Source organism: Cibotium barometz, chromosome 19, assembly GCF_041138505.1.
Source record: "Cibotium barometz isolate CiBa-2024 chromosome 19, ASM4113850v1, whole genome shotgun sequence".
Taxonomy (NCBI): Eukaryota; Viridiplantae; Streptophyta; class Polypodiopsida; order Cyatheales; family Cibotiaceae; genus Cibotium; species Cibotium barometz.
The window spans coordinates 31,162,350-31,172,907 of NC_141064.1; the positions used below are offsets into that span (position 1 = coordinate 31,162,350).

Genomic DNA, 10,558 nt, shown 5'->3' on the forward strand with positions numbered 1-10,558 from the left:
TTAAGCCCAATATCTATATAAATCTCGTCCAAGAAAGAAATCTCCATAGATATATTCCATCCCAATAAAGGGAGCCATGAAAAGAATTCATCCCATTAAAGGGAGCCATAAACAATGTTTCCCTGAAACCATCTCAAGGCAAACAACAACACCTTTCTCCTTGCATAGCTATACAAGGGTTAGTGAACATCAAAAACACTTCATAGTAAATAGCAAAAGTACCAACTTTGCAAACTCAAAGTATACTTAGCTATTCTTTGCCAGGTTGGTCATGAAGCCAACAGAAATATCTCGTCACCATATCCTTAAGATATCTTGAGATATATCTCCATATAGCTTGCCTGTAAGCTTGATAATATAATCCACAATATCCATATGGAAAGAGTGCTAAACGTGTGCACATAAAGCCAACTCCATACTTCCAAGATAAATTTTGTGAATTCATAAATCCTTAGATCAAGCTGTCTATTGTTCATGCTCTTGCTTCATAGGCTCTGAAGTGGCTGGCCATGCTTAATAGCAATGATGGTAAGTGTGGTCCCCACTCCAGATCTTTTCTCTTCCTTATTGATAGAAGGAAGCCTCCGCTTCCAAGAAAGCCTATGCTCTGATACCAATGTAACTCGCGGCGGCGGGGCCCGGGGGACTAGGGCCTTTGACACACTTGTTGATACCATCAATGCATATTAAAACATTTAAACATGGCCACAACCTTAACACATATCCATCATCACTTTGCATAAAACATAAAGCAGGACAAAAAATCCACAAATGCTGAAAATGGAGCTTGCACGTGTGACACCGCATAGAGGCCGGAATGGGCCGACCCCCCCCCTTGGAGTATTTTATTACCCAAGGAGAATAATATCATGTACAAGCTTTGAGGGCCTTACTCTCCCCACGGGAGATGCCGGATCGTCCATATACAAATGCCATAACACAGCCCAACACAAGGCAACTGAGCCGGAACATAGGCTGTAGAAATGCCGAGCCAACAATATAATCCATATACCTCCGTGTGGGAACTGATTCTTCCCCAAAAACCACGGGTCTTCATGCAATAGAAAGGGTACAGCAAGTACAACTCTCCATTCAGCCGGTACAGCAGGTACAATGGTTGGTACAACTGGTACGGTGGCTGGTACAGCCGGTACGGTGACTGGTACAGCTGGTACAACAAGTACAGAAGCTGGTACAGCAAGTATAGTGGCTGGTACAGCCGGTACGGTGGCTGGTACAGCAGGTACAGCAAGTACAATGGCTGGTACAGCCGGTACGGTGGCTGGTACAGCAGGTACAGCAAGTACAAATGCTGGTACAACACATACAATGGCTAGAAATCATAATAAATGATTGAATACCCTTGCCTTAAGTCTTTCTTCGCGATGGAAGCCTCCAAAACAGTCCCCAACAGCCGGTATTCTTCATGGGCAGCCTTCAAGAGAGAGAGAAAGAGAGTAGCCATCATTAGGGCAACCTGTAACGGTGGTAGAGGCTAGTGTGGAGCAAGAGAGCCTCCATTAATGAAGAGAGAGGGCTCCAATTTATAGATTTGGGCCTCCCATGAGCTAAAATGGCAAGAGAAGGTTACGATGACAAGTGGAGAGCCACACAATAGCTGAAGTGACAAGTGTGAGGCCACTTGTCTCACTTTGATCCTTTTTCTAACAAGTGTCAGGCCACTTGTCTCACTTTGGTCCACTTTCTTGCCACATGTCCCAATCTAAGAGATGGGTCCTTCCATAATCTTTACCTCTAAAAATATCCCAACTGGTAGACATTCTGTCATAGGCACTTTGCCAACTCTTGGTATCTGCTCAATTCCAGATGTAATGACGCGAACAGAATTTCCATCGGAGTCGGGCCAGAAATAGCAACTCTCCTAAATTTTAGGAGTGTGGTCCTTTGTATTCTAGGATAATCCCCCATTCCCAAAGCTTGTCCTTTCCAAATATTTAAACATCCTGGAGTCCACCAGACCCCTTTCAGACTGGGAAATGTCCAGGTTGGTGACATTAGCTGCCTTTGGCTTGGGTCCTGCGTTGGTCTTTGCACCCTTTTGCTTCGGGCACTTGTTACGCATGTGTACTTTTCTTTGCAGATGAAACAACGTCTCTCCTTCTTGAGCTTCAAAGCTTTAAGGAGACGTTTCTTCTTCGCTGGTGTCAAAGTTGAATTCTTTGAAGGTTGGTCCGAAGACTTTCCGTCAGTCGTGCTAGCCATTAGTGCGGAGAACTTCCTTTTGTGCTTGTTCCCCTGCTCGGTAACGGGTTTAGACTTGGAAGAGACCATTGTATCATCATAGATACGAGCGGAATGAATGGCCTCGTCCAAGGTTTTGCATTTGTTATTTTTAATCTGTAAACGATATGAGTCGGGTAAACCGGCTACGAAGAACCCCAAAAGAGTTGTGGGATCCATCTTCGTAGCTTTCATATGCAAGTTCCTAAATTTCTGGAGATATACCTCATAAGTGAGATTCTGCGAGGTCATGGTCAAAGTAGTAAACCGGGCAACAACATCATAGTCATCCTCCTTCTTGAGGAATTCTTTCTTGAAGACATCTTCGAACTGTGTCCAAGTCGTTGGTTTAGGATTGAGTTCTTTCCACCAAAGCAAAGCTTTGCCTGAGAGGAAACCTGCTGCTAATTGGATCTTTTTCCCATCGTCATATGGATGGAACTGAAAAAGGACTTTCCACTTATATAGCCAAGTGTCCACTATCTCCTTGGTACGCTGCTTTTGCTCGCCCCCGAACTGTTCCGAAGTAATATTGGGGCTTAAAGCAGATACCAAGGTATCCATACCCGAAAGAGTAGATAGGGTAGTGGTCAACAAAGAGATGGAGTTCTGTAAAGCCTGCATCTGCGCGGCGATTTGTGCTTGACGTTCCAAGGAAGAAGCTTCGAGAGCAACTTTAAATTCTTGGAAATCTGATTTGACACATAATCGTCGAAAAGATCGACATCGGTATCTTCCGTAGCCAACAGGTCTTCACGTTCGATAAGGAGCTCTCTCATATTCTTGGGTTGACATCTTGAAGAGGGCAAGGTGAGAGAAAAGTTGATCTTGCTCAAATAAGAGTACTAGGGAACTCGAGAGCTTGAGAGCTTGAGAACTTGAGAGATGTGTGACTAGAAGCCCGCTTAAGGGAAATATATAGGCTTCCCCAAAAGCCAACTTTAGCTTTTGCTTTTGTGTTTTTTTTTGGCAATATATATATATATATATAATCTGTTTTCTTAAAAAAAGAAAAAAGAAAAAAAACAATTATAAAGCTTACTTAGGTTTCTTTTTTTTTCTTTTTTTTTTACCCCTTTTTCCAAAGTGTGGGCTTATAAAAACGTTAGGCACATCTGAAAATACCCAAAGCAATCGATTGTTTTTTTCCTTTAAAAAAAACAAAAGCTAAAAAACAACTCGCAACTGCTTTACTAAATTCTGCGCCACCCGTTTGCCTGCCGTCGGGCACCGCCTGCACTCGACTGTCGCAGGCGTTCAACGTGTGCGCCTGAACTTGCTGCGCATACAGTCGACCGCCAGCGCATAACCTAGCACGCTTGCGCCTACTTGCCAATACAACGGCCGCCTGGGCTTTATGCTCCTACCTGGCTGCGAGTACCAACCTGCCAGCAAACCGCCTGTCTGTGTATACCAGCCGCCAATGATTTTAGTTCCACCTGCCTTGGCTGCGTATACATGCTTCAGGGCTGCGCTTCACACCAAGCGTCACTTCTCTCTCTCTCTCTTTCTCTCTCTCACTCTCTCTTGCATACAGCCGACTGGCTTTTCTTGTTTTCTCTCTCTTCAAAACTGTTCAAACAGTTGCAAAAACACAGCCCTTCTTCTTGCTAAGCAAACCAACCCAACTAGACCACAATCTCTACCATCACAGCCTCCTACGATGAAAAAGCAACATACTTAATCTGAAAAACAGCAATATGCACAGAAAAAACAGCAAGCTTCTCGAACTTATACCTTTTCTTCGACCTCTTTTCCTCTACCTACCGACTTGCTCATTCACGAGGCTTGCTTTGATACCACTGTCAAAACCCCATAGGATCTCCTCGTGGAACGCTCCTAGTACAAGACTCGAAACCTGCAAACAAACCAAACAAACAAGACAGGGGTGCAAGCCTGACTCACCTCCCAACCTCGACAGCCATGGGCAAGGCTTTGCAATCCCCACCGAGCCACGAGCTGAGCTAACTAGATGGACGTACCATACCGCCACGAAGCTACCCTCGCGGGCCTCGAGACTGCTGCCGACCTCGGCTGCATGAAGCATGTGCACGTTTGCACTAGATCCAGGCTCCTGACCATAGAGCTCTCTCAAAGACACGCGAGACTCTATATGACTAATGACTAACCTTGGCCACCCTTTTATAGGATCTTGGCCGGTCATCGGGCGTCCACCCTTGGACGCTTGCCCGTCCATACTTGGGTGCTCGCCCGTTAGTCTATCCCTAACTCAGCTCGTCAATCAGCCTGCCTAGCTCCAAGCTTCCCCAAACCTCGAAGCTAGTCTTGTGTGCGTGTAGCATACGGTAGATACACACTATGCACATCACACACACATACACACACACACACACACAGAGCACAAATTCTTCAAAGAGCTAGATGCCCCCAAGCCTCAAGTTCCCAACCGTCTTCTTGCCAGCTCCAGGTTAGGAACATACTCCAGTGCCATAGAACGGCTCCCCAACAAGAGGTTGGCAATGATGCCACCTACTCGGCTCTTTCTGGTACCACATGATTTGCTGGGTTGATTTCAAGGTGTGGGGAGTATATGTGGATCCTGTTTTTGAGTAGTTAGTTTTTCTTTTCATGTTTCGCTGGTATACGTGTTACTCAACGGATCACTTATACTACTTTTGGTCTCATAGACTCTTTGGATTTTTTGTTGACGTGAATAAAATCTCTCTCTCTCTCTCTCTCTCTCTCTCTCTCTCTCTCTCTCTCGGGAGGGTAAAGAGCATGAATATGCAAAGTATGTAACACAAGACAAACTGAGACAAAAGAGCACTATCTGTTCAAAGATCCAGTATATTATTATGAGACAAGGCCAATTCCATTGCCTCTTCTAAGAGGGTTTTGTCCGCTTCGCCCAAGTTATCTATATCCTCAAGAGGTGCACTACTAAGAAACCCTATGTATCACGTGCATGCAAGGGGTATTTAAAAAACCCCTTACTTGTTAATTTTTTATGAATAAAATGACCTTTTTTGTTTTATGGACTTACGGGTTTTTTAATAATCGATTAAAAAAGTCCCTTTTGTAAATGTATTTCTGTAAGTTTACCTTATACTTAGAAGTAAAAAACCCCTTCATCTAAACTGACGTGATATAGTTACATTTTCTTAAGTGAACCCCTCGAGTCTATATCAAGAATAAGGATGTTTAGGCCTCTGTCTTCCCAAGCTACTTTGTCATAGCGATACTCTCAACAAGAATCGTCAAGCTCGCACATGGGATTGAGAGCAGCAATCTGATTTGATTTAAACTTCTATTTAAAGCATCAAAGGGCCACCACCCCTTCCACACAGACCTTGGGTGTCATCATTACAAGAGCTCAAGTTCAACTACATCCTCCGGTTGCACATAAGCACTCCCCCACGTGATGTAGACATAGATAGTTCATATTCTGTATATGACTCTGCCATCAGGAGAGCTTCAAGGCCTTTTGTAAATGTAAAGCGCAGCATATTTTGTTCTTCTTGAGAGCGTCTTGTTTAGTGAGAGCTTTTTCTTTCCACAGCTCTCATGGGTTACATGTACTACCTTTGGTCTCCGTTTGGGTCTTTTGTAGACGTCTCTGTGTGACCGCGCTAGGATCATTTGGCATAGCGACACCCCTGACTAGCAGTGATCGTTTGTGGCTGGGTTAACTGTTGACTTTTGTGTGATCTTAAAAGTCTGATACACATAATAGAGAGGGGGGAGAGAGGGAGAACTACAAAATTATTTCCAAAGAGAAAAGCCATAGATCATATCGAGTAGTAACCTTGGTGGCAGAGCTTGACAACCAGCGAAGCGGGCCGTGGTGAGGACAAAACGGGGTGAGGGCGAGGTTTGAGAGGAAGCCATCCCCTTCTTGTGCTGGTTGGTGCGCGGTGGTCGAAACCCAGTCTCGAGGCCCCCTTCAATGGACACAGTGAAGTCATGGTCCAAACCAAGCTATCGCCTAGCAGAAAAATAAACGGAATTCGCAAAAGAATGTCATATGGCAGTGCTGCAGCTCGCTCTTCGAAGGCAGTCGCGAAGGGAAAAGAGGGGACTCGGATGTTGGAAACTTCATTTCTTTTGTATGGCAGGGATTTGGTAATTGCCCCCCTTAGGGAATTCCTCTTAAACACTTCAGCCCTAGCTGTCAATGTGGGTAGTAGGTAAAATTTAGTCTTACAATTAAAAATAGACAAAAGAGATTACAGAAAATCAGGGATTTGGCATCAATGTGGGTAGGGAAATTTTTACTTGGTTATTAGATCTACCATTTGGTGATAAAATTAGGGGTTTTTCGTTTAGTGGAAATTTTATTTGTTTGCATGCTTTGAATTTTTAGTGGACATTTCGTGTTTCCCCTATATGATGTTACAATTGTGTGATTTGAGATTAATTTGTAATCAATAATAGGTATTTGGGATTGGCTTTTTTGGCAAAGTTTTGGTGTGGTGCTTATGACCGGCTCCAAGTCCTTTGACACTTGATTGTGGGTTGGGCAAAATCTGAGATTTGATATCAATGTGAGTAGGGAAATTTTAGGGTTACAATTAAATAGACAAAAGAGATTACAAAAAATCTAGGATTTGTCATCAATGTGGGTAGGGATTTGACATCAATGCACATAGATAAATAGACAAAAGAGATTACAATTAGATAAACAAAAGAGATTACAATTAGATAGATAAAAGAGATTACAAAAACATAATCTTTACTTTTTGCCATCAAAAAAGGGTGTAGAATTCTAAGCATAACAATGGTTTTATTTTCCATGCAAGTGCTAAACCAAAAAATCCATACGAGGCTATGGCATGGAATCCTGATATGGCGCCTCTATCTGGGCAAGTCATGTGACTTTTGGATTACCACATCTTCTTTAACCACTACATTCTTGCCATGCAATGTTGTGCACTATCAACCATACGTGCTCTACCATACGTGCTCTGCATTTCCAGCAATACCACCCTCCCATAGCATAGCATGTAGATGCTCATAGACAAGTTTCAAAGGCAAGTTGTTGGGCCTCTCACTACCTTCTTTTGCAAGCTTAGCCACTCATGCACCTTGTCTCTACATCCTTTGCTGATTTGTAGCTCTCTAGCCTCTTCTCTGATTCTATGCTCTCTTTTGCTTATTTGCCTTTGCAATTTCATCCTTCTTAGCATTATTTTCCTTTATGATTTCAATGTATTGTTTAGAAGTAAGAATCAACTCTTGGTGTAGTCTGCAAATACTTCACTACGCCAAGACTTAATCTCTACTCACAAACGGTTTTGTAAGAGATCCAACACTTTGTTGTGATCAGTTGTGTAGCTCTCAAAAAATCACCTCCTTGATGGAGTCCCTACTGTTAGTGGAAGGCTAATCCATTCCCATTTCTTGTATCCTCACTATCCCATATGTCTCTTCCCTCTTCCACATGATTGCCTTGATGCATTTAGTGGCCATATCTTAGTAGCTTTAAACCCGGCCTTGATATTCTCCTTTGTACGCATAAAAATTTCAATGCTTTTAAAGCAATCCCTACTAGTTTCGACTTGCTTGCTTAGTTGTTAACGGTCCAAGGAAATGTGTTTTATATAATAGGTCTTTCCATACATCTCATATGGGACCATGTACCAAGATCACTGCTTCCTTTTAGCATCCATTCCTTTGCTACTTTGGAGGTGTGGCTTGAGGAGGAAGCCATCTCCTTATCCTTATGGTTCCTTTTATGTCCTTACAATTATTTAGAGGTGTATGATTATGCATTTGCAAAATGATGATAATATTTAAATACATAAACAGAAGCAAAAACAAGTAATGTGGATTCAAAAAATAGAAACTATTTAAAAATGAAAAGTGGGTCCAAAACTTAGATATGACTTGCTACTTTTTGGCTATCATTGAGACAAATGATCAAGGAAAGGAAAAGATAAGGTTGGTGAGCAACCCAAAAATATACATGATGTGATGGGTGAAAGTGTAAACATTGGTAACATATCTAGTGGGTCAAATCAGGACCTAGATGAAGAATTTGGGATACTATCTATCTACACATCTGGTGTAAGGAAAATGAGGTCTATGCATGCACCAAGGAGGTTGCCAAGAATCAAATATCCAATACACATATGTACTTATGATGGTTTTGGTGCTATGCATTATGCATACTAACACAGATTATACATGATGTTGAGGCCACTTGTGTATGGGTCATAAACACTGGGGCGAGTGGCAATGGTGGATGATGAGATGAATGCACTAGAAAAGAATGGTACTTGGGATCTAGCTGCGTTGCCACGGATAAGAAAGCTTTTGGTTTTGTAAATTGGTTTCAAAAGGGTTTGCATAAACTCATGGGATCGATTATGAGGAAACACTTAGTCATGTTGCAAAGATGACAATTGTGAAATGTGTGATTGCTTTGGTGGCACCTAGAGGATGGACATTACACCAAATGGGGATATTAAGAATGCATCCTTGAATGGTGAATTTTAAGAAGAAGTGTATGTGATATAGCCGCCAGGTTATGAGCATCCAAAACGCCCAGGTTTTGCTGGTTGAGAGAGTATTTATATGGGTTAAAGCAGGCACCATGTGCATGGATAGACAAGATTAGTCACTATATTGTATCTATTGGATTAAGCATTGCTAGTGTGTGGACCATCTTTATATGTGAGAAAGAGAGATTTGGACTCATAGTCATTTTGATTTATGAGGATGATTTGATTTTTTATGACTAGAGACAGTGGTGATGAGGTTGTACATGTAAAGCAACAATTGATTTATGTGGATGATTTGATTATGACTAGAGACAGTGGTGATGAGGTTGTACATGTAAAGCAACAATTGATGGGAAATAAAAGCAACATTAGTGTCAATAGCAAAGCAAATGCTACCACTAAGCTTTAGCCTTTCAATGGGGTGCCATCTGCATAACCAAGTGAGATAGTATATCCATATCCAAATAAGCATGAATGGTGGGTGTTGATAATGCAAAAGCCATCTCCCCCTTGCCACAAAACACTAGCACCAAAATCCTAATGACACTATACTAAACCCACATATCTATGTGTGGTTCCAAAGAGTTTGTGTCACCTTTAAATTAAAGAACTAGTACCTAGTCCAAGTGGTTGCTCTTAGTGCCACACCCACATCAAAGTAGCTCGTGTCATCTAGTTAAAAGCCGATCTGCCCAATTCACATTCATGAGTGTGGTGCCAAGTCCACGTGGAACAATAATGATAAATTCATTTAGTGCCTGATCGACATGGCTTCCTCTAGTGTAAGATCCCATGTGCAAAAAATGTAGCTAGAGAAGGGCATCAAACATGCTATCCTTGAATTGATCAACACATGCATATTGTCATCAAAGACTTTTTCAAACTCATGAAACCTTAGGATTCTCAAGAATTATCAACAATTCAAAAAGTGAAAGATTAATCTTCATAAAGCTCATATTCCTCATAGTCTATAAAGTCCTCCTCTTCTCATAAGCCTCATATAATGAGAGTGTGGTATTGTATCTTTCATCTATTGCTTTGCTTAATTAACATCTAATTAGTCTCTCTTAATCTTCATCAATGTCTCATGTTTTGACATTAAAACTTGTATGTAGCCTTGATTAGCATTTTCCTAGTTGTTAAACATCATTAAAGAGTGTTTCATTATTTCATCATTATAGAGAATTTGATTATTTCATCTACAATGGCAATTAGGTAACATCTCTTTTGTAGCACTATTAGGAGCAGGCAATCCCCAAACTAGCCTGTAAGCACACACAATGCAAGTAGAAGTACCACCTCTTAGAGGACAAACCTCAAAAAAATCGTCACCATACCAATACTTCCCACAAGTCTACATGACCTTGAATTATCCATAATAGTACCCATTCCAACTGTGTTTACCACCATCAAGCTCTTTTGGCAATGTTATACTTTAGAGATACAACAATGAGTACTTTGAATGCAAGGGTGGCATTTCAACACCTTTGGATGACATGGTTGAGACAACATTATGGAATTTCTTTAAGGACATGGTTGAAACAACCTTCTGGACTTTCTTGAAGTCTTCCACTAAACCACATAGTTTCTATATTCACGCAAACCTTTTCTACCACTTATCGAACTACTTCCTACTGTAACTCACCAATTCTGAGGATGGAGTTAAGGAGGGATTATGTTAACCACATTGGGCTAACATTACTTCAACGCGTGATCTCACTACTTTGTACCACTGTTTATAATCATGCTTTATAACCATGCCAAACACTTAATTTCATAAGATTATGAGATCTACCCAAGCCTACCACATGTATATTATCAAATAAGGTGAAAATGTGTAATACATAGCCTAA

General features: G+C 41.6%; 1 protein-coding gene across 2 annotated transcripts in view; it reads right to left on the reverse strand.

Moving 5' to 3' along the window:
• Positions 1-6,334, reverse strand: part of LOC147628450 (Zim17-type zinc finger protein) — a 31,231-nt gene extending 24,897 nt beyond the window's left edge. For both annotated transcript variants that reach the window (XM_086813602.1, XM_086813601.1), the window contains exon 1: positions 6,008-6,334. In XM_086813602.1, the coding sequence (XP_086669728.1) occupies positions 6,008-6,167 (160 nt within the window). In that variant the 5' untranslated portion in view covers positions 6,168-6,334. The remainder of the gene's footprint in view (positions 1-6,007) is intronic.
• Between the last annotated feature and the right edge of the window lie 4,224 nt (positions 6,335-10,558).